Here is a 24649-nt window from a genome sequence, read left to right on the forward strand (position 1 = left end):
GACAGGCCTTGTGTCCCCTCAGCTTCTCCTTGGTCCATTGTGCATGGCCCTTCCCACCCCGGCAGCCTGAGTACCACACCCTGATTAAAAAGGAGCCGTCACTTGCTTCCATGGGGATGTCTGCCTCGGTTTCCAAAGTGGAGCACTTCTTTTTGGCACTACCAGATGATGTCATGCCGTAATCCTCTTGTTTCTGGGTTTCCCCTGCCCTTTGTAGCCAGTTCGGTGTAGTGGTTAAGTGTGCAAACTCCTATCTGGGAGAACAGGGTTTGATTCCCCACTCCTCCACTTGCACCGGCTGGAATGGCCTTGGGTCAGCCATAGCCCTCGTAGGAGTTGTCCTTGAAAGGGCAGCTTCTGTGAGAGCCCTTTCAGCCCCACCTACCTCACAGAAAGTGTCTATTGTGGGGGTGGGGGAGGGAGGTAAAGGAGATTGTGACTGCTCTGAGATTCAGAGTATACGGCGGGATATGTCCAATATCTTCTTCTTTTCCAAACGTGCTATACTCTGCTCTTTTTGAAAAGAATTCAGCCCATGACCATTAGCGGTGGGGCCTCTTGGAAAGAAAGGTTGAAGCTGGCAAGGACCACTCTGGCTGGAGAGTGGAGTGCAGTCTGCTTCGTGTCTATCTACCCTGGCTCCCAGTGTGCTTCTGGGCTTAATTCAGTGTTGATATTGACCTTTAAAGCTCTGTATGGCCTGGGACCAACATATCTCAAGGGCCAACTTCTCCAATATGGACTAACCTGCTCACTCCGGTGATCCTTGGAGGCCTGCTTTGGTTATCCCTGCCCTCTGAGGCTAGCCAGGTGGTGACCTTATAAAGGGCCTTTTCTGTCATGGCACCAAAACTTTGGAACTCCTCCCCAAGGAAATTTGTCAGTCTCCCTATATGTCTTCCGCCAGAGGGTGAAGGCTTTTTTCCCCATCTGTCGTACCCCTCTAATACAGTTACCGGCCTTTCTCCCTAGTTCTAGTGTTGTTTGTTAATGTGTTTGTGTTGAATTATTTAACATTTTTAATGCTTAGGGTTTGTAGAATCTTTCGGGCTCAAGTGCCGTGTTCTACTGGAGAAAGTTTTTCTTCCAGACGTTTTGTTCTCAGCTGCGAACATCCTCAGTGGCGTTGCAGCCGGAGCAGGCGCTCTGACCTTCTTGGCTGCTGTGCATTGAGTGGGGCCAGGGCTGCTGGAGAGCTGCTATTTCTAGGCTGGAGGGGGTGTGGTGAGAGGGCAATTGGTTTGTGAATGTACCCATTGTTTGGTGGGGCTTCCTATTTGGTGGGGCTTTTTAATGCTGTTTATAATTGCTTAAATGTTTTGATGCATTTATGTGGGTGGCTTGGGAGCCTTGATCAGGTTGAAAGGTGACATCAAAATGTCCCCCCCCCCCACGTGGACAGTTTTTGTTTCATTTTTTAAAAAGATGACAGTTGAGACAAAACCGTTGGGAGGGGCAGGAACTGTTCAGGGCAGGAGCAACTGTGGAAGGGAGGAACTTCATAAATCGAATAATTTACACCCCATCAACACCAGCTAGAGATTGTGAGATGCCCACCTCAAGCAAGGGAAAATAAAGGGAGGTTGGCTGAAGTGGGGTGGGAGGATAGATATGGATGGCAAGCTGGGGCCAGCCGCAAGAGAAGTGGGGGGACGGAGGATACATAAAAATGTTTTCAATAAATAAATAAGAGGCCTGCAGCACGACATCCGCATTAGGCAATTTCAGAGCTGGCTTCCTAGACGAGCTTTCTAACATACTACATTTGGGAAATTATGACTTTTGGATAAGGGATGTGACTTGGAAAACAATGGATGTTTCCCTTTGGGCCGGCGGAGGCCAATTTAGTGCATTCTAGGTAGGCTATTCAGTTGAATGCAGTGCCCCAGTGGAATGAGAAAGTATTAAGGGTACAGAAAGGGTTAAGGGAATTCTCTCTCTGGGGTACACTTGGCATTTGCTCCCCATGGGTTAGATGTTGAGCCTCTTTGGCCGTTACTTGCCTTCTGTTTCATCTTATAGAGGACTTCTCTTTTTCTGTCTCTTTCCTGGGCTTGGAGTTATAGAAAAGTTAACATTTTGGAAGTTAATCTGTTCACAATAAGTTAAATGTACCTAAATAAATGTGTCATATATGATGTGCTTCTATTTTTGTAAATAAAATTTCTCTTGTTACCACTGGAGTCAGGTCATCTTTGTAATTTGTTTGAATAGCATTTCCCCCTTAATCAGGAAATGTGGGAAATCAGGGATAAATGGAGAGGGGTTTTTTTGCATTTAACCCAATAAGTTCTCTCTTTGAGAACAGGAAGCACAAGTAAAGAAAGGCAAAATGTCTTTATTACACTTTGTTGTAATGACAAAACATTTTTGTCAATCCAAAGAGAAGACTGTTCCCCTAAGCAGAAAGCCAAGTTACGTGTGCCTGCATTTTTTTCAGTCACTGCAAGTGTCCTTAAGAGCTCATATAAACCAAACGCAGTAGAAGAATGCTGTGACCTGGATTGCCCAGGCTAGTGCAGTCTTATTAGATCTCGGAATCTGAGCAGGGTCAACTCCGGAAGTCCAGGGTTGCTGGGCAGAGGCAGGCAAAGGCAAAAACCCTCTCGGAATGTCTCTTGGCTTGAAAAGGGTCACCATAAGTTGGCTATGACTTGGTGTCGGCTTCCACTAGCATCAGAAGAATGATCATGGACAGAGCAGCCCTTCCACTTTGGTGGCCATCCCTCCTTCATGGTCTCATTGGTGATGGTTTCTCCTGGGCTTCTTGGATAATTGCAACTGTCTGTCACTTGCCATTCTCAGAACTGACTGAAAAAGGTGTAGCTTTTCGAGGGAGCTGCTTGTGCTTCTTGCTATCCCTTGACAAAAGCTTCCCAAAGAGCAGAAGCTGCTGGAAGTCACCACCCGCCTCTTCTATTCATCTGAAGTCACTTAATTAAGAGGAATGGTTCCGCCTGGCTTCTGTATTGTAAAAAGGTCATTTCCGACTCTGGGGTGACGTCACATCACAACGTTTTCACGGCAGACTTTTTACAGGGTGGTTTGCCATTGCCTTCCCCAGTCATCTACACCTCACCTCCAGCAAGCTGGGGACTCATTTTACTGACCTCGGAAGGATGGAAGGCTGAGTCAACCTCGAGCCGGCTACCTGAACCCAGCTTCCACTGGGATCGAACTCAGGTCATGAGCAGAGCTTGGGCTTCAGTGCTGAAACTTATATTTCTGCACCATGGGGTTCCCTCCTTCTGTATCGTAGCAAACCACCGATTGAATTCATCCACTGTCCAAACAAGGATATCTCTGTCCACAAACAAGGATAGCCAAACGAGGCTATCTCCATCTACTATGCAGGCAAGGGCTGTCACGTAGAGGATGTTGTGGAATCGTTTTCTGTGGTCCCAGAAGGTAGGACCAGAACTGACAGGTAGAAATTAAATCAAAAGATTTCTTGGCTAAACATTAGGAAGAACTTCCTGACAGAGTGGTTTCTCAAGATTTCCTCGGGAGGTGGTGGGCTCTCCTTCTTTGGAGGTTTTTAACCAGGCTAGATGGCCATCTGACAGCAATGAAGATCCTGAAGAGATGGAGGGCAGGGGAAGGTGCTTTTCCTGCATTGTGCAGGGGGTTGAACTAGATGACCCTGGAGATACCAACTCTGTGTTTCTATGATTCTAAATAATAATATTCTATGTTAATATTCTATGCATATTTTTTCCCCTCTTGTGCCAGGGAAAGCTTAAATTTCTAACTTTGTGTTGTCATGTTATTACCTGTAAGAAATGGTGGTTGTCATGTTTGCATTGTAAGAATGGCTAGAGAACAGTGAGAGCCAGTTTGGTGTAGTGGTTAAGTGTGCAGACTCTTATCTGGGAGAACCGGGTTTGATTCCCCACTCCTCCGCTTGCAGCTGCTGGAATGGCCTTGGGTCAGCCATAGCTCTGGCAGAGGTTGTCCTTGAAAGGGCAGCTACTGTGAGAGCCCTCTCCAGCCCCACCCACCTCACAGGGTGTCTGTTGTGGGGGAGGAAGGTAAAGGAGATTGTGAGTCGCTCTGAGACTCTTTGGAGTGGAGGGCGGGATATAAATCCAATATCTTCTTCTTCTTCCTTCAGATAGGGTTGCATAGTTGAAATCCACCTCTATAAACTTCCCTGTGATAGGCTTTGGCATAGGCCATTTATGGTTGTCTTGAAACCATTCTTCCAGTTGTTCAAATCTCTTTATCCTGGTATATTTTCATCTTGATTTTTAACACGCTTGTGTTGCACAGTTCCAAACGGTCTCCCTAGAACTGAACCCAAACAAATAGCAACAATATAAACAAAACTTGTTATTCCTGAATTTGCTACATATCTTCATTGTGTTGCATGCTAATTTACTAATTTACTGCTCATCGCTCCCTATATGTATGGACTGGTGAATTCCGTTCCAGTGTATCTGAAGAAGTGTGCGTGGACACAAAAGCTCATACCTTTGTTGGTCTTAAAGGTGCCACTGGACTCAAACTGAGTCCCAATCAGTATCATTCAGCTCTGACCTCAACATTGCAGATTCAGAAGTGATAAAGTAAAGGTTGTCCTCTGAGCAAGCACCAGTCATTTCCGAATCTGGGGTAATGTCGCATCATGACGTTTTCACGGCAGACTTTTTACAGGATGGTTTGCCATTACTTTCCCCAGTCATCTGCACTTCCCCCCCCCCCCCAGCAAGCTGGGGACTCATTTTATTACTGACCTCAGAAGGATGGAAGGCTGAGTCAACCTGGAGCCGGCTACCTGAACCCAGCTTCCACCGGGATCGAACTCAGGTCATGAGCAGAGCTTGGACTGCAGTACTGCAGCTTTACCGCTCTGTGCCACGGGGCTGCTTTCAGAAGTGATACAATTTTCTCTCCGAACTGGTTCTCAGCTTCTGTTCTCCAAGCTGCAGCAAGTACACTTCTGGAAGCCATGGACAGGCGGTGCAGAAGGCAAGAAGTAGGCATGGGAAAGGTTTCTCCGCAGCTACTTTCCCCTCTGGTGCATCTCCACCCCAGAACGGCATCCCCTGTACCACTTTTGAGATGTTCATCCGAGGCATGCATCTGCCAAAGGTCTGCTTTGGCTCTTGCTTATCGTCTTCTCTTGGGCACAGAGGTCCCGGCTGTGACTATCTAAGTTAGGATGCTCTTAAAAGCAACCCTGTTTCCTCAAGGAAAATAAAGACATCCTTGCTACCCAAATTAAGGAGACTAAAAATATAACATCCCTGATGCAGTAGGCACAACCTTGAATTTGAAAAGACCCTCTGTATTAATTCCTGTTGCATCTCATTCATCTCGCATTCCGTAAAACTGTTCTGTTTGGAAGCATTTCCTCCTAGTGATAGATTTATCGGAAAGGAACTGTTTGTGATTTTGATGCCGTAGATGCATGAGATTAAACTTCTTCCTGTTTTTGTTACCAACTTATAAATATTTCTATTATTTTTATAGTCGCTTGTTGTAGACAGAGAAGAAGAGTTTAGAGGAAGCTTTAGAGATAAGATGAAGAGAGCTGATGCCACGGACGGGACAGGTCTTCAAAACACACTTTGACGCTTGGGAGCCTGTTGACTTGGCTGCTCCTGCTGTCCTGAGCTGATCTATGGGGTTTTTTTTTGTCAAACTAGAATGCTGGCTAGATGCGTGTTTGTGGAGACTCTGCACATGACCGGGTGGAGAAGAAATCGTTTTGTGGTTTGCTCATGACACATTTTGACTGAGCTACCTTTGCTGGCATAGCCTGGTGGAGGTAGAAAGTGCCCTCTGAGTTGCTGCTGATTTATGACAATCCTGTCGGGTTTTCAAAGCAAGAGGCATCCAGAGGTGGTTTGCCCTTGCCTGCCTCTGCAATGCAACTCTGGGCTTCCTTGCTGGTCTCCCATCCAAGTGGTAATCAGGGCAGGCCCTGCTTAGTTTCCACTGCAGGGCTTTTTTTGTAGCAGGAACTCCTTTGCATATCAGGCCACAAACCCCTGATTTAGCCAATCCTCCAAGGGCTCTTAAGACAGGGCCTCCTGTAAGCTCTTGGAGGATTGGCTACATCGGGAGTGTGTGGCCTAATATGCAAAGGAGTTCCTGCTACAAAAAAAGCCCTGGTTTCCAGCATTTGATGAGATGGGGTAACCTGGAGCATCCAGGTCAGGGCTGCTCTTCAGGTAACGGTTCTCAGCCTTTTAGAAGTTACTGACTTAAGATACTGGTGTGGTGGTGGAAAAGGGCCATTAAGCTACGGCTGACTTGTCGGTTTTTCAGGCCAAGGGACTTCAGAGGTGGTTTGCTATAGCCTGCTCTGCTCAGTAACCCTGGACTTCCTTGGGGATCTCCCATCCAAGTATTAAGAAGAAGAGGAGGAGACTGGATTTCTACCCCTCCCGTCACTCAAAGTCTCAGAGCCGCTTACAATCTCCTCACTTTCCTCTCCCCACAACAGACATCCTTCTGAGTTAGGTGGGGCTGAGGGAGCTCTGAGAGAACGGTGACTGACCCAGGATCACCCAGCTGGCTGCCAGTGGAGGAGGGGGAAACCAAACCCGGTTCTCCAGATCGGAGCCCACGCACTTAACCACGACACCAAACTGGGCAGCCCTGCTTAGCTTGCAGGATCCAAGGAGATGGAGCTGAGCCTGGGCTATGCAGGACAGGGCTGATATAGGCTAGCCAGTCCGTTCTATACGTTTCATGTTGGTTGCCATCTAGTGGTCAAGATTTGTTTTGTCTAGAAAAGCAAGACTGAGCATGCTTTTGGTGGGAGGCTAGGCTCCCTCCCCACCCCCATCCTCCCAAGATAGATGCCAGTCTGAGGCTCCCGTGAACTGGAACCAGAATTTTAAAAATGTTTTTTGTGCATTAGGTAGACACTCCAGCTGGGTGAGAAGGTGCTCGAGTATTACCTATGAGTGGGGCTTTTTTTGGGGAAGCAGCCCAGCATGAACTTATTTGCAAATTAGGCCACACCCCCTGATATCAAGCCTGCCAGAACTGCATTCTTGTGCATTCCTGCTCAAAAAAAAAGTCGAAAGGATTGGTCCGTCTTAGAATGTTGGTCCATCTTAAAATGGCACGCGAGAGCTCATAATAATCTCTTGGATGTTCATATGAACATCTGAAGCTGCCTTATACTGAATCGGACCTTTGGTCCATCAAAGTCAGTATTGTCTTCTCAGGCTGGCAGCGGCTCTCCAGGGTCTCAAGCTGAGGTTTTTCACACCTATTTGCCTGGACCCTTTTTTTTTGGAGATGCCAGGGATTGAACCTGGGACCTTCTGCTTCCCAAGCAGATGCTCTACCACTGAGCCACCATTCCTTATCCTTCTGCTTAACTTCATGGATCTTTCCCCAGTTCACATGCTTAACAAAAGTCTGGGTGTAAGAAAAATGTCCATTGTAGCCAAAGACATGAATTGGTAATCTCTTGTTTCTGCAAAAGTGGTTGAAATCATGTATCCCCCCTCCCAAAAAAACCCCACCCAAACCTTGTAAGCCAGAAGTTTAATCCAAAGAGGTGTGTAATTACCTCTCCATACCTAATGAGACTTTGGACTTCCTTGAATGGGCAGCCTTATCCCCTTTATGCACCCCAAGACATGTGCACATACTAGAGTTGTGGGAGCAACAGCATCCTGGGAGAAAAAATTAAAATGAAAAGTAAGACTTTGGCTACTTACCAGAAGTCCTGATCACAGAGTTCCTGGAAATTCCTAGACCTACCTGGAAGTGACAAGGTTTTCTGGCAATTGCTAGAGCTACCCTTGTCACTCGTGGGTAATTCTAGGCATCGTTAGGAACCCTGTGGCCAGTACTTCCTGTCAGTAGATGAGGCCTTCGTTTTCTTTCAATGTTTCATCCCAGGTTGGTCATGTCCCCACCCCCTTTGGCCCCAGTTTCCACCTGCCAATCAGCTGAGCATCACCAGGCAGGGGCTTCAGTGGACTGGAGGTCTCCCACCATAAGCGGACAAATGAGACCCCCTTGCACAGGGCTTTTTTTCAAACAGGAACACAGTTCTGGCTGGCTTAGAATCAGGGGATGTGGCCTAATATTGGTGCAACTCTCTGGGGCAAGTGAGGCTCTGTATTCTTGGTGCTTTGGGGGGCGCACAGTGGGAGGGCTTCTGGTGTCCTGGCCCCACTGGTGGACCTCCTGATGGCACCTGAGTTTTGGCCACTGTGTGACACAGAGTGTTGGACTGGATGGGCCATTGGCCTGATCCAACATTAGGTGGGGCCAGGGAATCCCCCGGTTTGGAGGCCTTCCCCCCGCTTCAGAGTCATCAGAAAGCGGGGGGGGGGGAGGGAAATGTCTGCTGGGCACTCCTTTTGTTCCCTATGGAGACTTATTCCCACAGGAAATAATGGAGAATTGATCCGTGGGTATCTGGGGCTGTTTTTTGAGGTAGAGACACCAAATTTTCAGTATAGCATCCAGTGCGTCTCCCCAAAATATCCCCCAAGTTTCAAAAATATTGGACCATGGGTTCTAATTCTATGAGTCCCGGAAGAAGGTTCTCGTATCCTTCATTATTTCCAATGGAAGGAAGACATTTTTAAAAAGTGTGCAGTTCCTTTAAATGTGATGGCCAGAACTCCCTTTGGAGTTCAGTTATGCTTGTCACATGCTTGCTCCTGGCTCCACCCCCCAATGTCTCCTGACTTCGCCCCCAAAGTCTGCTGGCTCCACCCCCAAAGTCCTCAGACATTTCTTGAATTGGACTTGGCAACCCTTCCAACATGGCTTCTCTTATGTTCTTATGCACATGGGTTCCTGCTGGGCTTTCTCTTTAAAACGCCCTGTGTGAAGCACTGGTGATGCCGGGGTGTGTGACCTAATATGCAAATGAATTCCTGCTGGATTTTCCCCCCCCACAAAAAAATGCCCTGCCCCCCCCCAAAAATAATTCCCCAAAAATACCCTTGCATATGCATAAGAGCACTTATGGTGGGACCATGGAGTCTGGTATTCAACGGGGCGGGGGGGGGGCAGAGCCCAAATCCCTATGGAGACGCAATGGCTGTGTCTCAGAGTAGGCCTTTCAATCCAGCCTTCATGCCTCTTCCAATAACTCTGTTTGCCTTTTATTTTAATATTTTGGTCCCCGTCCCAGGAGGAACTCCCTGTTTGTTGGAGGCCGTATTGTTTAAGGGAAGCCGGTGAGAAAGCAGCTGTCCATCATCCCAAGAATGTTCTTCTGTTTCCCGCCAGAATGTAAACACAGAAAAGGTCATGGCAGTTTTTGCAGATGCCATAGGAAACTTTTCTATTCTAAGGGCGGGGGGGGGGGAGACTTTTCAAAACGCAAAATTATTTTGTCTTCCTGGCGGCTTATTGTTCTTATTCAGCTTCTGTCAACTGTTGGGAGTCACCCCTGCCATGTTTGACCTGTGAATACTTTGCTGTCATATTGGGCGGGTGTGGGGGGGGAGAAGAGGATGGGAACTAGGTCAGGAGACAAGAATGTGAGAGGCAGGAGAGAGAGGTGAGCTACAGTGATGGCAAAGTGAGGTGGAGGCACACCTGTAAGCTTAACTCAGCAATAACCATTTAGCAAGCGATCACACAAGCCTCTCTCCATGGCACCAGCTGTAGGGTTGGTTTTCTTTGTGGGGGAGCCCTTGGGCAAGGCATCCTCAGCAGGCCCCTTGAGTCTGGAAGAGGCGAGACATGCTAAAGTGAGGACACTGGCACTATGCAGGCCAGTTTTCTGGAAAAGGTTTTGTCCTACAAAGGTCACCCATGGGCAGTGTCGTAAGAATATAAAGAGGGACAAATGTCTCTTTTGCACCCATGAAGCTGCCTGATACTGCATCAGACCCTTGGTCAGTCTTGTCTACTCAGACTGGCAGTGGCTCTCCAGCATTTCAGGAAGAGGTCTTTCACATCTTTTGTGACCCAAAACTTTCCACTGGAGAGACTGGGGATTGAACCTGGAACCTTCTGTGTACCAAACAGATGCTCTACCACTGAGCCTCTCTCCTTCCCTCTCTCTCTCTCACACACTCGCACAAAAATGAAGCTGCCTTCTACTGAATCAGACCCTTGGTCCATCAAGGTCAGTCTTGTCTACTCAGACTGGCAGTGGCTCTCTGGGGTCTCAAGCAGAGGTCTTCCGCATCACCTGTGACCTGATCCTTTCCACTGGTGATGCTGAGTATCAAACCTGGTATCTTCTGCATCAAGCAGATGCTCTGTCACTGAGCCACAAGGCCCTCCTGTTCTGGTTCTCCAGAACGAGCAAGGAGATCTTTGAACTGCTGTTTTGGGAAGGGCCTTTGGCAGTTCACAGTTTGGCAGTTCTCAGGAGTCCATCGTAGGGAAGCTTTAATCTGTCAGGATGTTTCCATGTCTTTGGTTCACAGGAGTCATAGTAAGTTAAGAACTGTGCCTGTCAAGTGCTCTGCATTGGGACTCCTCGCATTTGCCTGTGTCCCATCCAGTCTTCCTGTGTCTTTCAGTAGCAAAGTGCACCATATAATGGATGAGATGATCACAACAGAAAGGGAATATGTCAGATCCTTGGGCTACATCATCGACAGTTATTTTCCAGAAATGGAAAGGATCGACTTGCCTCAGGACTTGCGAGGAAAACGGAACATCATCTTTGGGAATTTAGAAAAACTGTATGATTTCCATTGCCAGTATTTCCTGAAAGAGCTGGAACGCTGCACCGACAACCCCCTGCGAGTCAGCCACTCTTTTCTCAGACACGTGAGTCTCGTTTTCCAAGGCAGGGCGAAGTCTTGCCAACAGAGTCTTGGTGCGCACCACAGCATATAACTTCCTGTTTCTTCTTATTCGGCTGCCATGTTCTGTTGTGTCTCTACATTCTGTTTGTACAAAGGATTGTCCAGTTCTGCTTCGCAGTCGTCTCCCTCCTCCATAGAAACAGCTGCGTGTGTCCATCACAGGTCAAAAAAGACCCTTACCAGAGCTCTCCTTGTTCTGTTGTGCTGATATTCATATAATTCAGGAGGTGGCAGGCTCTCCTTGAGAGGTTTTTAAGCCATCTGGCAACAATGCTGATTCTGTGAATTCAGGCTAAAATGTACTGGGTTTGATGTATAGGCAGATATTCGACTAGTGATCAGCTCATTTTATTAGTGTTTTCAGCAAACACGTGAATGAATGAATATTTATTTACAGTCAAAGACCATTATTTACACTCTACAAGCCATTAACCATAACACATCCTTTTTAAAACCACCAAAAATATTCCAAACGAAACACATGCATAAAACACTCGGGCCTGAGGCTGGTTAATACACCCAGACTCCGCCCACTCCTCAAACTGGAGGTGTAAACTTTCTCTGGGCTCCCTATTGGCAATTAACTGTAAATCCAATCAGCATGCAGATTCCAAGATCCTAGTGGTCTATTGCTCAGGAACGTCAAGCCTCCACTAAAGCTCCTGGAGAATAGTCCTCGTGAGCCTGCTCTAACAGCAAAACCCCAGAATATAACACAGGGGGCGTTTTCGCACTCACCTTCAGCCGGCGCGACCCCCCTCTTCACCGCGCAGGATCTGCGCGGATTTCGCACTAAACGCCGCGGAGCAGCCTTTTGCGCCGGAATACTCCCGGCGCAAAAGCCGCTCAAACGGAAACCCGCCAAAAAGCAGTTTCCGTTTGAGCGGCCTTTTGCGCCGGGAGTTTCCGGTGCAAAAGGCTGCTCCGCGGCGTTTACTGCGAAATCCGCGCAGATCCTGCGCGGTGAAGAGGGGGGTCGCGCTGGCTGAAGGTGAGTGCGAAAACGCCCAGGGAGATCATGAGACAGAGGGCTGTGTTAAGTAGTGAGTTCAGCCAGCATAGTGATTCATCTTTATTAAATGACCACATCCTACATACAAGCACTCAGAACATGCAGCAATTTATACAGTGAAGCAGAAAACCCGTGATTGCACCCTTTTTGGATCCTTCATTAGAATATCCATACCCATTGGTAGATCCTAGAATTCCCTGATACTGCCTCCTGATTGGCCAGTTTGAATTATGCAGCCAATCAGAATGCAGGTCTTTGGATCCTCTCAGTCTATTGTGTTGCGCCTCAAGCTCAGGACACCACAGGCAGGAAGGAATGAGTCATTGCTTAGCTCTCATGACCACTCATTACATGCCCAGGTTAAGGCTGATCACCTCTTTGGAGTCAGGAAGGGATTTTCCTCCAGGCCAGACTGGCTCAGGGATCTGGAGGTTTTTTGCCTTTCTCTGGGTTTAGATTAGAGGTCACTGGGAGCGTGGGAGGACCTATTTGTGAATTTCCCGCATTGCACAGGGGCTTGGACTAGATAACCCTGGAGGCTCCTTCCAGCTCTATGTTCCTCCCCCCCCCCGGCCTTTTTTTGTAGCAGGAACTCCTTTCCATATTAGGCCACAAACACCCTGATGTAGCCAATCCTACAAAAGCTTACAGGGTTCTTATTATACAGGGATGGCCAAACTGTGGCTCAGGAGCCGCACGTGGCTCTTTCACACATATTGTGTGTCTCTTGAAGCCCCCACATTATTTAGGATTTATTAAAGTCAGATACTAGAATTACCGTAATCTGCTAGAAAGTCATTGCCAGGAATGGCCCGATAGGCGTAGTGCTTACAATTACAAGCAACAAAAAGCATGGGCTAGCATCATCCCCACCCCCTTGGTCTGTTGTTTCCCCATAGAGGTTGGTATTCCCAAAGTGCAAGGCATCTTCCGAGGCAGCCAAATGGTCCATTGCTATAACAACTAGATAAGGCAAGCTTGTTACAACAATGAATGATTGATTGATAGATAGATAGATAGATAGATAGATAGATAGATAGATAGATAGATAGATAGATAGATAGATAGATAGATAGATAGTAGGTAGGTAGGTAGGTATAGGTAGGTAGGTAGGTAGGTAGGATAGATGATAGATGGGATGGTGATAGATGGATTGGATGATAGATGATAGATTGATTGATGATAGATTGATTGATGATAGATAGATAGATAGATAGATCGATAGATAGATAGATAGATAGATAGATAGATAGATAGAATAGATAGATAGATAACAAGGTCTCTGTCCTCCGTCTTACTCCTGCACCTCACTTAGAGTATAAAATATATGGTTACGTACAAGCATTAGAGAAATGAAACTTAACATAGTTCACAAAAAAGAAGGCATGGCGGCTCAATCTGACACCAGTCAGTTTGTGTTGCTTGTTTAATCTGCAATAGTGAACGGTTGCCAGCTTAAGCCACAACTGTAAGAAAGCAGATGTTATAAAGATGCTAACCACCACTGCCAGTTCAGTGGTAAAACCTCAGGCAGACTTTTCCCACATGTGATTGGGGTGTATTAGTGCCTCAAAATTTTGGGAAATGGTGACAATTATCTGGTGAAGGAGACAGGTTATAACATTATTGGCTCTCCTGAACTTCAAAAAAATGGGATTGGATGGCTGCTTTCCTAAAGAAATTTAGAATATTTGCTTTAAATGCTATAACTGCCTTAAGGCTGATGTTCACTGAATTTCAGAGATAGAAAAACAATACCACTTCATAAAGCTTTCGGAGATAAAATTAAGGAATTTCATTTATATACAAAAATATCGGTATTACAAAAAATGAAGTTTGACAAATATTGAATTTCTGGACATAATCGTTAAGCAGTATGGACTAAACAACATGATTATGTTTACTTTCTATTCTCTGTCAAAAGTCTATACCTGTATTCCTTTTTTTCCCTTGTGGCTTTATAATTTTTGTTACTGAGCTGTCTGAATTTGTATGTATCATTCTTTTCCATTCTTCTAAAAATGATTAGGTTTTATCTTACAACACTTAAAAAAGCCAGTTTTTTAAAAAAATCTTTCTATGATAATATACCCTTACCAACAAATGACCTTCAGTTTGCAACACCATTAATTGATATTTGTCAATACTGTTTTCCATTATTTCAGGAAGAACAGTTTGGGATGTATGCGTTGTACAGCAAGAACAAGCCACAGTCAGATGCCCTACTCATAAACCATGGAAATACCTTCTTCAAAGTAATTTCCGTTGAATGTTGTCTGCTGTAGTGTCTGTAGAATTTGCTGGCTCTTTGAAGTGCTTCCTCCCCTAACATTCTGTCATATCCCCACAGAATAAGCAACAGGAACTGGGCGATAAAATGGATCTGGCTTCTTATCTGCTGAAACCTATCCAGAGGATGAGCAAATATGCTCTCCTTTTGAAGGATCTGATCAAGGAGTGCTCAGCGGCACAAGAGCAGGAGCTCAGCGCCCTCCGTGCTGCTGAAGAAATGGTCAAGTTTCAGCTTCGCCATGGGAATGATTTGCTTGCTATGGATGCCATCAGAGGATGTGATGTAAGCCCAGCCAGATTCTGCTTCCTGTTAGGCATCTCAAACACTGTTTATGTTTGGTTTTTGTTTGACACAATAGCTGTGAGCTGTAAGAAAGACCCTAGTTTGAATTTAACCTTGGCTGCAAATATATTTAGGTGATCTTAGACAAACTCATAGATCCAGGTGGGCAGCCATGTGTCGGCAAAGGGTTCATTGGAGTTTCAAGAATGAGGAGACTTGTTTCTTTTCTAAAACTAAGTTTCGATTTATTGATTACAACAATGTTACTCTCTACACAGGTCTATTGATACTGATAACATGTAAGGCAAAAGCATTGGCATTTATGGGCATACATCAAAGACTAGGGGATCTAAATCACTTCTCATAATAAAGCAACCATTTCACACACTCCTTATCTTCAGCCTGGGCAGGCGGTGTCTTCCCCCTGATGGTGTCCTTGCCCGGCTCCAGCAGGCGCCTGAGAAGCAGCTGGATGTTTTGCACTTCAAAGACCTTGCTGGCCCTTGGCACCTAAATCACCCCCCTTCCTTCCCCTCTACATTCTACAATGGCACTGGTGTTAGTAAAGCAAAGATTTATGGAGTTAGTTGGCAGTAAATAAACATTTCAAAATAACAGTTTACTACAATGAACACAAGCTGACACCATGTTGATCTGAAGCAACAGAAAAAAGTTAGAGTTCAGTAGCACCTTTGAGACCAACGAAGTTTTCTTCAAGGTATAAGCTTTCATGACTTCTTCAGATACAATGAAATGGGAGAAAAACATTCAAATAATGAGCGCCTAAGGGTAAGACCCATTGCATTGAATGGAACTTACTCCCAAGAAAATACATGTAGGATTGCAGTACAACCACTGCAATCTGACCTGGCAACCAATGGGAAACCAGTGTAGGCGGGGACATGAAGGGGTGACCATCGGTATTGGTGTACTGTCCTTCCTGGGGAAAGCCCAGAAGTGACATCATGTCCCTCTAGGAATCGCTGGGAACCCTGATAAAATCACAAAGACTTACCTACAGGCTTGCACTGTGAGTTTTGTCTAAGATATCCTAAATACGTTTGCAGCAAGGTTAGATTCAAACCAGGGTCTATGGTAAAGCTGTAGAGTCTCTAGTGATTCCTAGAGAGGCATGACATCACTTCCAGATTTTTCCCAGAAGTGATGACACACCACTGACCCAACAGCCACGTTAAAAAAAAAAAATCTCCCTCTAGCGCTGTGAGGAGCCGTGAGAAATGAGAGACAGAGATGGGGAAACCCCACATCCCTACTGGGGGGCTGGCAACCCATAGATTTCCTTTAGACTAAGCTCCATGTCAGCAGGATAGGGATAATAGCATGTCAGATCTGAGGTGACAGCAGGAGGCCCAAATCCAGACTACTTTCTGATACGCCCACTTGTCAACTAAGAGGCAGAAGCAGAGAAGGTCTCAGAAGCACCAGCTGTTGGCTAGGAGTGTATCAACCACAGAGATAATGGCCCTTTGTCTCCACTTGAAACATGTTACAAAAATTTTGGTTGAGGCAGCGGGCGTCCTGTTCCAGCAACTGTTCCACATTGGCCTTCCTTGTTGTGATGTCATGCTTTTCAGCCTTTTTGTGGTGCTGAATCTTATTATTAATACCATTACTTCTTCTTGAGCCAAAAACTGCTGCATTTTGTGAAATGTGCCCTTTCTATCCGTGGTGCAGTTTATTTTGTTCTATTGTTCTATTGTTGTGGTTTTTATTGCATTGTTTTAAATTTGAATTGTAGGTTTTTAATTGTTTAATGTTGTGATCAGCCCTGAGTGGAAATATAAGCCTACGAAAGAAAGAAAGAAAGAAAGAAAGAAAGAAAGAAAGAAAGAAAGAAAGAAAGAAAGAAAGAAAGAAAGAAAGAAAGAAAGAAAGAAAGAGGCTTAGTGTTGTTCAGATAGCAAGACTTCAGTGCAACCACAGGCCTAGTGAAACTGGCCTGACCTCTGTGTCTGAAATTGCAAGGAATGACAACAGAAGTTACTTCTTTCTTCCCTCAGGTCAATCTAAAGGAGCAAGGGCAACTGATGTGTCAAGATGAGTTTATCGTGTGCTGTGGAAGAAAGAAGTATCTGAGGCACGTCTTTCTCTTTGAAGATCTCATCTTGTTCAGCAAAACAAAAAAGATTGATGGAGGATACGACATTTACATGTACAAACAGTCATTCAAGGTAAATTCCTCTCTGGTGGGTGTTGGGAGCCCAGTTTTTGCAGGCCTTTGGTCTTGTGGTTTCTACTAACGGGGAATGCTGAAGGCAGGACCCAGCCGTTCTTAAACACATTGAAGACCCATTGATTTGTTCCCTCACTTTCCACTCTTAAGTCACTGCATGTCCAATCTATCCTTGAAATCACCTTAAGTTTTAAAAGCATGATGACAGTGATGTGAATCAGGTGTTGTTGTTTTTTGCTGTCAAGTTTCGGTTGACTTTTGGTGACCCCTCAAGGGGTTTCAAGGCAAGAGATGTTCAGAGGTGGTTCGCCATTGTCTGACTCTGTGTAGCCGCCCTGGATTTCCTTGGTGGTTTCCCATCCAAGTACTAAACAAGACTGACCACTTGGCCCTGCTTAACTTCCAAGATCTGACGAGATTGGGCTAGCCCGGGCCATCTAGGTCGGGGCAGAGATGAACAGAGGTGGCTTGCCATTGCCTGCCTCTGCGTAGTCACCCTGGATTTCCTTGGTGGTCTCCCATCCAAGTACTAAGCAAAGTTGACTCTGCTTAGCTCCCAAGATCTGTCAAGATCAGGCTGGCCTGGGCCATCCAGGTCAGGGCGTGAAGCAGACAGAATGCTGTATTTGCACTGCGGAGATAGAGGTTCAAATCCCGACCTCTGTCTTAAAGATAGCAAAGTCAATGCAATAAATAAATCTCTGTGCTCGTTGCCCACTGGTTTAACTAATATTATTTGGTATTGTGGTTAAGCGCATGGACTGGGAGAACCAGATTTGATTCCCTACTCCTCTACATACACCTGCTGATGTGACCTTGAGTCAGCCACAAATTCTCGCAAGGCTGTTCTGCTCCAGAGCAGTTCTGAGAGAGCTCTCTCAGGCCCACCTACCTCACAGGGTGTCTGTTGTGGGGAGGGGAAGGGAAAGGAGATTGTAAGCTGCTTTGAGACTCCTTTGCCTAGCGAAGGGTGGGGTATAAATACAATCTCTTCTCTTCCTCTGGAGAAAACCTGTATGTTTATGATTTTTCAGCTGCCGTAAGTGGTCTATCTGCAACCCTTTATTTGGCGAGTCCTATAAATTTTCAGGCTGCTAAAACTGCATTCCCCCTGTTGGCTTGTAGACGGCTGAGATTGGAATGACTGAGAATGTCGGAGACAGTGGCCTGCGATTTGAAATCTGGTTCCGAAGGCGAAGGAAATCCCAGGACACTTACATCCTTCAAGCAAACTCAGTGGACACAAAGACTGCGTGGACTAACATCATCGGCAAGATCCTTTGGAGGCAGGCACTGAGAAACCGAGGTATGCATGTGGCATCATCCACAAAAACCACAAGGAGTCTCAGGCTCTGCATCTGAATTTTTAAAAGTCTACCTTCAGCCCAGATGTCAGTTGCAAAGCTTCAGAGAAATAACATGTAAAAGCTGTACTCGACCAGCAAATTTATGTGTTTGTTAGAAAATCTCTAGGGCTACTCAACTTGCAAAACAGCACATGGGCAAGTGAGAACATGAAAATTCATTTAACCTGAATGCCAGAACAAATTCTTACGTCGGCTAACTGCCCTGAAAGGCTTTCTCTACAAATGCATCACAAAACCTTAAGTACTTTCAAGATGCCTTGCAAACGGCACAGTCTTGAAACACTTGAGGACCCACACAAGTGCAGGAGACTTCAGGCCTTATTTAAAGCAGGAACACAGTTCCGGCTGACTTGGTGTCAGGGGGTGTGGCCTAATATGCAAAAGAGCTGCTGCTGGGCTGTTTCTACAAAAAAAAGCCCTGTGTGAAACAATAGTGATGTCAGGGGGTATGGCCTAATATGCAGATGAGTTCCTGCTGGGCTTTTTCTACAAAAAATGCCCTGGTCTTACTCATTTCATCTAGGAGAACCACGACTGAGAAAACTCAGCCGGTTTGGTGTAGTGGTTAAGTGTGCAGTCTCTTATCTGGGAGAACCGGGTTTGATTTCCCCACTCTTCCACTTACAGCTGCTGGAATGGCCTTGGGTCAGCCATAGAGGTTGTCCTTGAAAGAGCAGAGGTTGTCCTTGGCAGAGGTTGTCCTTGAAAGGGCAGCTGCTGTGAGAGCCCTCTCCAGCCCCACCCACCTCACAGGGTGTCTGTTGTGGGGGAGGAAGGTAAAGGAGATTGTGAGCCGCTCTGAGACTCTTCGGAGTGGAGGGCGGGATATAAATCCAATATCTTCATCTACCTCACAGGGTGTCTGTTGTGGGGGAGGAAGGGAAAGGAGCTTGTGAGCCGCTCTGAGACTCTTCGGAGTGGAGGGCGGGATATAAATCCAATATCTTCATCTACCTCACAGGGTGTCTGTTGTGGGGGAGGAAGGTAAAGGAGATTGTGAGCCGCTCTGAGACTCTTCGGAGTGGAGGGCGGGATATAAATCCAATATCTTCTTCATCTTCTTCTTGCCTGAGCAATGGTGGGTTGGGAAGAGTTATGGGTGGGAGCCAACTTGAGAAATTTCTGAGAGGATCTGAGATAGCCCATAGACTCATAGTGGGAACAGTGGTCCCTCCGGTGGGTCCCATCAGTCTTTGTAATTTGCCAGGCTGTATAACAGGCCTCTTCTGCTGAGTGTGGTCTGGAGCACAACCATGCTTCTCAGAGGGCTTGCCACAGATGGAAAGAATGGCCCATCCTAGCAACCTTTAACCTTCCCCTGCCACCTCTTCAGGCTCCAAGATGGTGAACCAAGACCCTGCCACTTAAAGGAGGGCAACCTACTTAACATTTCTCCCTCCCTGGGTATGTATAAGGCTCCATCTCTGCACCCTGGAGTAGACCTGCTCAGCCAGAAGCAGGGGGGGGGGTGTAGCAGGGACTCTATGAAATAAGAAAGCTAAATAAAAATCACTGGGGGTTAACGTCCATCCAAATAATAGAAACAATGCCTGTACCTTTTAGTAATGAATGCCCTCTTACATCTCTGTGGCCACTGTAGGAGGTTGCTTAGCATCCACAACAATGTTGCCAGCCTTCGAGCCTTGGTTTCTGACAGTAAAAGGCAGCAGGAGGGGGCAAGGCCCTTTGCAGGGCGGTTTTGACCTCCTAGCCCATCCCTGCTTCCCCACTCCACCCTTGAGGAAGTGCTCATTGGGGCCAGGCCCAGCAGCAACCACCAGGCAACTGGCTACCATGCAGTTTGTATATAACTCACCCATTTGCAGCGGTGGCTACTAGGTGACTTGAATCTTCCATATACTGTCATCTTCCTTGGCATGCCGTTGGATTTCCTTAGCTCAGAAGCCTTTCCTGCCTGGAAAAAGGAGGTATGTGATATGATGTCTCTTACGTTTGGTTTCCTTAGAACTCCGAATGCAAGAAATGGTGTCCATGGGCATTGGGAACAAACCGTTCATGGATATCAAGCCCAGCGACGCAGCTATAAGCGACAGAGCAATTGACTACATCATGAAAGGAGCAGGTAGGACTCAGCCTAACTTAAAGAATCCAGAGTAATAAACCTCATTTTTAAAAACCATGTGTGCAGAAGGGCAATGCAACCCCCCTCCCCCATATGTTTTATGGTAAGCTGCTTTTGAAGGTATAGAGAGTTTCTGAAGTAATGCATGAGATAGAATTGAGGGCTTGCAGTTCAAGGGAAAGGCATTACCAAGAAGATATTGGATTTATATCCCGCCCTCGACTCCAAAGAGTCTCAGAGCGGCTCACAATCTCCTTTACCTTCCTCCCCCACAACAGACACCCTGTGAGGTGGGTGGGGCTGGAGAGAGCTCTCACAGCAGCTGCCCTTTCAAGGACAACCTCTGCCAGAGCTATGGCTGACCCAAGGCCATGCTAGCAGGTGCAAGTGGAGGAGTGGGGAATCAAACCCGGTTCTCCCAGATAAGAGTCCACACACTTAACCACTACACCAAACTGGCTCCCACCACACATTCAGCTGGATCCCAGTCAGATGAATAGACAGTTTCCTTCCCCTTCTCTCTCCCTCCTTCCTTGTGCCAACAATAAATGTCAAGGTCAAGAAAGAAAGGAAGAAAGAAAGAACAGTCAGCTTGCCCCCCTCTGCCATATAAGCTACTCTTCTGGCTGGTATAGGAATGCACTTTCAGTCTTCATTCAGGGTACAGAAAAAGCCACCTTTTATACATCTCCACAAAGAAGCAGTATTTTGTCTCCGTCAGCCCTTCATGAAAGTGGGAGGGGGGGGGGAGATCGTAAAAGTAAATGTTCTCAGTAGGGAAGTAATAAATTCTCCCATGGCTTCTGGAGACCAGACCAGAAACACAGACATCATGCCAGTGAACTAGGAGCAGGGCTCTTTTTGTAGCAGGAACTCCCTTGCAGATTAGGCCACACCCCCCTGATGTAGCCAATCTCCCAAGAGCTTACAGGGCTGTTAGTACAGGGCGTGCTGTAAGGTCTTGGAGGACTGGCTATATCAGGGCTATGTGGCCTGATAGGCAAAGGAGTTCCTGCTACAAAACAAAGCCCTGACTAGGAGAGACCGTGGCTCAGTGGTAGAGCACTGCTTGGCATGTGGCGGGTTCAATACTCAGCATCTCCATTTAAAGGGACCGGGGAGGAGGTGATGTGAAAGGCCCCTGCCTGAAACCCTGGAGAGCCCCTGCTGGTCTGAGCAGACAAGACTGGCCTTGATGAATTTAAAGTTCTGATTAAGGGGAAGACAGCTTCATGTGTGTTCATGCGTGCTTTATGATGCTCTGTTTAACAGCCAGCGTATAGTTTGGAGGGGGGCGGGGGCGGAAGTCGAACTTTCCCAAGTCTGAGCAGGTGGGGGTTCCATCAGATCCTGGTAGGGAGACCTCCTGAAAGTCTTCTATAAGCGACCTTTCATGGAGTCCCATGGAGCCGCACAGCTGGGACAGAGGTGCAGCAGGCTTTTCTTATCCCAGGATAAGTAATTTGATGCTGATTACAATGTAATATTCACCTCCATATGTGAATGGATACGTGAATGCTTTCTTCAGCTTCAGGTGTTGAAGCATGCAAGTCTAGCTCCCCGTTGGCAACAGAGCAGGGCAGTTCTGCTGAGACGTCACTCTGTCTAAAGGACAGGTTCACACATCTGTGTGTATCACTTGATTCAGGGAGGGCCATGCTTCTGTTTGGCATGCAGAACGTCCCAGGTTCAATCCACATCATCTCCAGTTAAATCAGGACCGGGTGAAAGATTTCGACCTGAGACCCTGGGGAGCTGCTGCCAGTGTAAGAGGACAGTATTGACTTTGGCGGACCAAGGATATAACACAGTTTTACGTGTTCATGTGTAATTACTGCAGCATGTCACTGGGACCGAACTCCAGTGAAAATCCTTGAGTTGGAGGTGGTGTAGAAGTTCTGCCATGATTCCCCATTCACACATGGAAGTGTCAGGTGCTGAGGGTCATGGCAGGTTGAGAAGGTCTGAAGTCAAACCAAGGGTCGGTCACAAGATCATATCAGGGTCTGGTCAAATGGCAGTATGGTGGAGGGGAAGTCTCACACTAGGCAAAAAGTGTGATTGAAGTCAAACCAGTGTTCAGAATCCATAGAATCTTGACCTGGAGTGACCACATGATTAGTGAATAGGTGGTCATGGAAAGTGCCAATTTGTGGCAACTCCAGAGGGCTTTCAAGGCAAGAGGTGGTTTGCCCTTGCCTGCCTCTGCATAGCAACCCTGGCCTTCCTTGGTGGTCTCCCATCCAAGTACCAACCAGGCAACCTTGATGGTTTTTCAAGGCAAGGGACGTTCAGAGGTGTTCTTCCATTGCCTGCCTCTGCATAGCAACCCTGGTCTTCCTTGGTGGTCTCCCATCCAAGTACCAACCAGGGCTGATGTTCCTTAGCTTCCAAGATTTGGTGAGACTGGGTTAGCCTGGCCCATCCAGATCAGGTTAGTGAACAGGTACAACATATCATTTTTTTTCTATCTGAAAACCGTTTTTGACCCTTCCGAGATGGCCTTCGTGTTGAGCGAGAGACATAACTGGCCTGACAGTGGATGTGTTCTTACGTATGAAGCTGTTATTTCCTGAGTCAGACCAAAGTCCTGCCTAGACCAGTACTATTGATTCTGAATGGCAGAGCCTCTCCAAGGTTCTTGGGCAAAAGTCTTTCCCAAGACTCTTTTCAGCTGAATAGGCCTGGGGCAGAACCTTCTGTATGCAAAGTATGTATTTTTCCACTGCAGCCCTTTACCAGACCCTTTCTCTAAGCAGCTTTCTATTTTATAAGCCATGGTGTTTATGAGTGTTTATGAGTCCCCAGGCTCAGAGGCACTCATTCTCTGAATCCCACAGCCAGGAGGCAACATCAGGGGAAGGCCTCAGCCTCTGTGCCCTGTTGTTGGGCATCCAGAGGAACTGGCTGGCTACTGTGTGAGAAAGGATGCTGGATTGGATGGACCACTGATCTGGTCCAGCAGGGCTCTTCTCATGTTCTTATGAAGGCCTTGACCTCTGTGACCTGTTGCTAGACATCCAAAACCACTGGTTGACCATTGCGTGAGACAGGATGCTGGACTAGATGGACCACTGGTCTGATCCAGCAGGGCTCTTCTTCTTTTCTTATGAAAGCCTCAGCCTTTCTGCCCTGTTGTTGGCTGTCCAGAGGAGCTGATTAGCCGCTGTGTGAGACGGGATGCTGGACTAGACGGACCACAGGTCTCATCCAGCAGGGCTCTTCTGATGTTCTAATAAAGGCATAGGCCTCTTTGCCCTGTTATTACCTCTCCAGAGGAACTGGTCGGCCCCTGTGTGAGACAGGATGCTGGACTAGATGGACCACTGGTCTCATCCAGCAGGCTCTTCTGATGTTCTAATAAAGGCCTCAGCCTTTCTGCCCTGTTGTTGGCTGTCCAGAGGAACTGATTAGCTGCTGTGTGAGACAGGATGCTGGACTAGACGGACACTGGTTTCATCCAGCAGGGCTCTTCTGATGTTCGAATAAAGGCCTAGGCCTCTATGCCCTGTTATTAGCCCTCCAGAGGAACTGGTAGGCCCCTATGTGAGACAGGATGCTGGATTAAGGTCTCATCCAGTAGGGCTCTTCTGATGTTCTAATAAAGGCCTAGGCCTCTTTGCCCTGTTATTAGCGCTGCAGAGGAACTGGTTGGCCCCTGTGTGAGACAGGATGCCGGATTAGATGGACCACTGGTCTGATCCAGCAGGGCTCTTCTTCTTTTCTTATGAAAGCCTCAGCCTTTCTGCCCAGTTGTTGGTTGTCCAGAGGAACTGATTAGCTGCTGTGTGAGACAGGATGCTGGACTAGACGGACCACTGGTCTCATCCAGCAGGGCTCTTCTGATGTTCCTATAAGGGACTGAAGAATCAATTGAAGGTTTTTGTTGTCGTTTTTCACTTTGCCAGAGTCAAGGACTCGTGCCTCGATCGCTGTTTCCTCCTTTGACCACTCCACTCCGTTTAAGAGGCCTCACTCCACCATCTCCAACAGCAGCACGTCTTCCTCCAGCAGCCAGTCCTCCTCCTCCATCCTGGGCTCACTGAACTTGCATGTGTATTCGACGCCATCTCATCCTGGCTTAGTTGGGCCACCTTTCTACCACTGGTCGTACGATGTCCGAACCTGCATTGAGGAAGATGAACTGGAGCAAGAAACTGGAAGCCAGCCTTCCATGAGTGAGTATGTTACATACTTCCCTGACTTAGGGAAAAGTGGCAACGATGGCCAGTTATAACTCACAGTTTGGCAGAGAGAGCGGTGCAGTGATTTAGTGATCCCTGGCTGCAAAGATGTCTGGCTGTCTTCAACGAAGGCCAGGACCTTCTCGGTCCTAGCTCTGACCTGGTGGAACTCTGTGCCAGATACCACCTGGGCCTTGTGGGGCCTCGTGCGGTTCTGCAGGGCCTGTAAGGTATAGATTTTCCACCAGGCCTTTGGTTGAGGGTAGTGACGGCTTTTATCATGGTTGGCACCTCCTCCTTCTCCCCTGCCCTTCTATTTTTCTCCTCCTTACCCTGCCCACGATGCAGTGGTGGAATCCAGAATGGGCACAAGATTATGTGGTGACACCATCTGGGATCTTTTGTCGTATGTGTTTTCATGTGTTTTGTACTTACTTTGTACATTGCTCAGAGCCCTGTGTATTACAGGGA

General features: G+C 47.0%; 1 protein-coding gene across 1 annotated transcript in view; it reads left to right on the top strand.

The window, feature by feature from the left end:
- Window positions 1-24649, top strand: part of PLEKHG4B (pleckstrin homology and RhoGEF domain containing G4B) — a 137212-nt gene that overhangs the window by 107031 nt on the left and 5532 nt on the right. The window contains exons 15-21 of the mRNA XM_060247742.1: window positions 10473-10725; window positions 13941-14030; window positions 14126-14350; window positions 16372-16542; window positions 17670-17850; window positions 19878-19994; window positions 23903-24172. Of these exons, the coding sequence (XP_060103725.1) occupies window positions 10473-10725; window positions 13941-14030; window positions 14126-14350; window positions 16372-16542; window positions 17670-17850; window positions 19878-19994; window positions 23903-24172 (1307 nt within the window). The remainder of the gene's footprint in view (window positions 1-10472; window positions 10726-13940; window positions 14031-14125; window positions 14351-16371; window positions 16543-17669; window positions 17851-19877; window positions 19995-23902; window positions 24173-24649) is intronic.

The sequence above is a fragment of the Heteronotia binoei genome, chromosome 10, assembly GCF_032191835.1.
Source record: "Heteronotia binoei isolate CCM8104 ecotype False Entrance Well chromosome 10, APGP_CSIRO_Hbin_v1, whole genome shotgun sequence".
Lineage (NCBI taxonomy): Eukaryota > Metazoa > Chordata > Lepidosauria > Squamata > Gekkonidae > Heteronotia > Heteronotia binoei.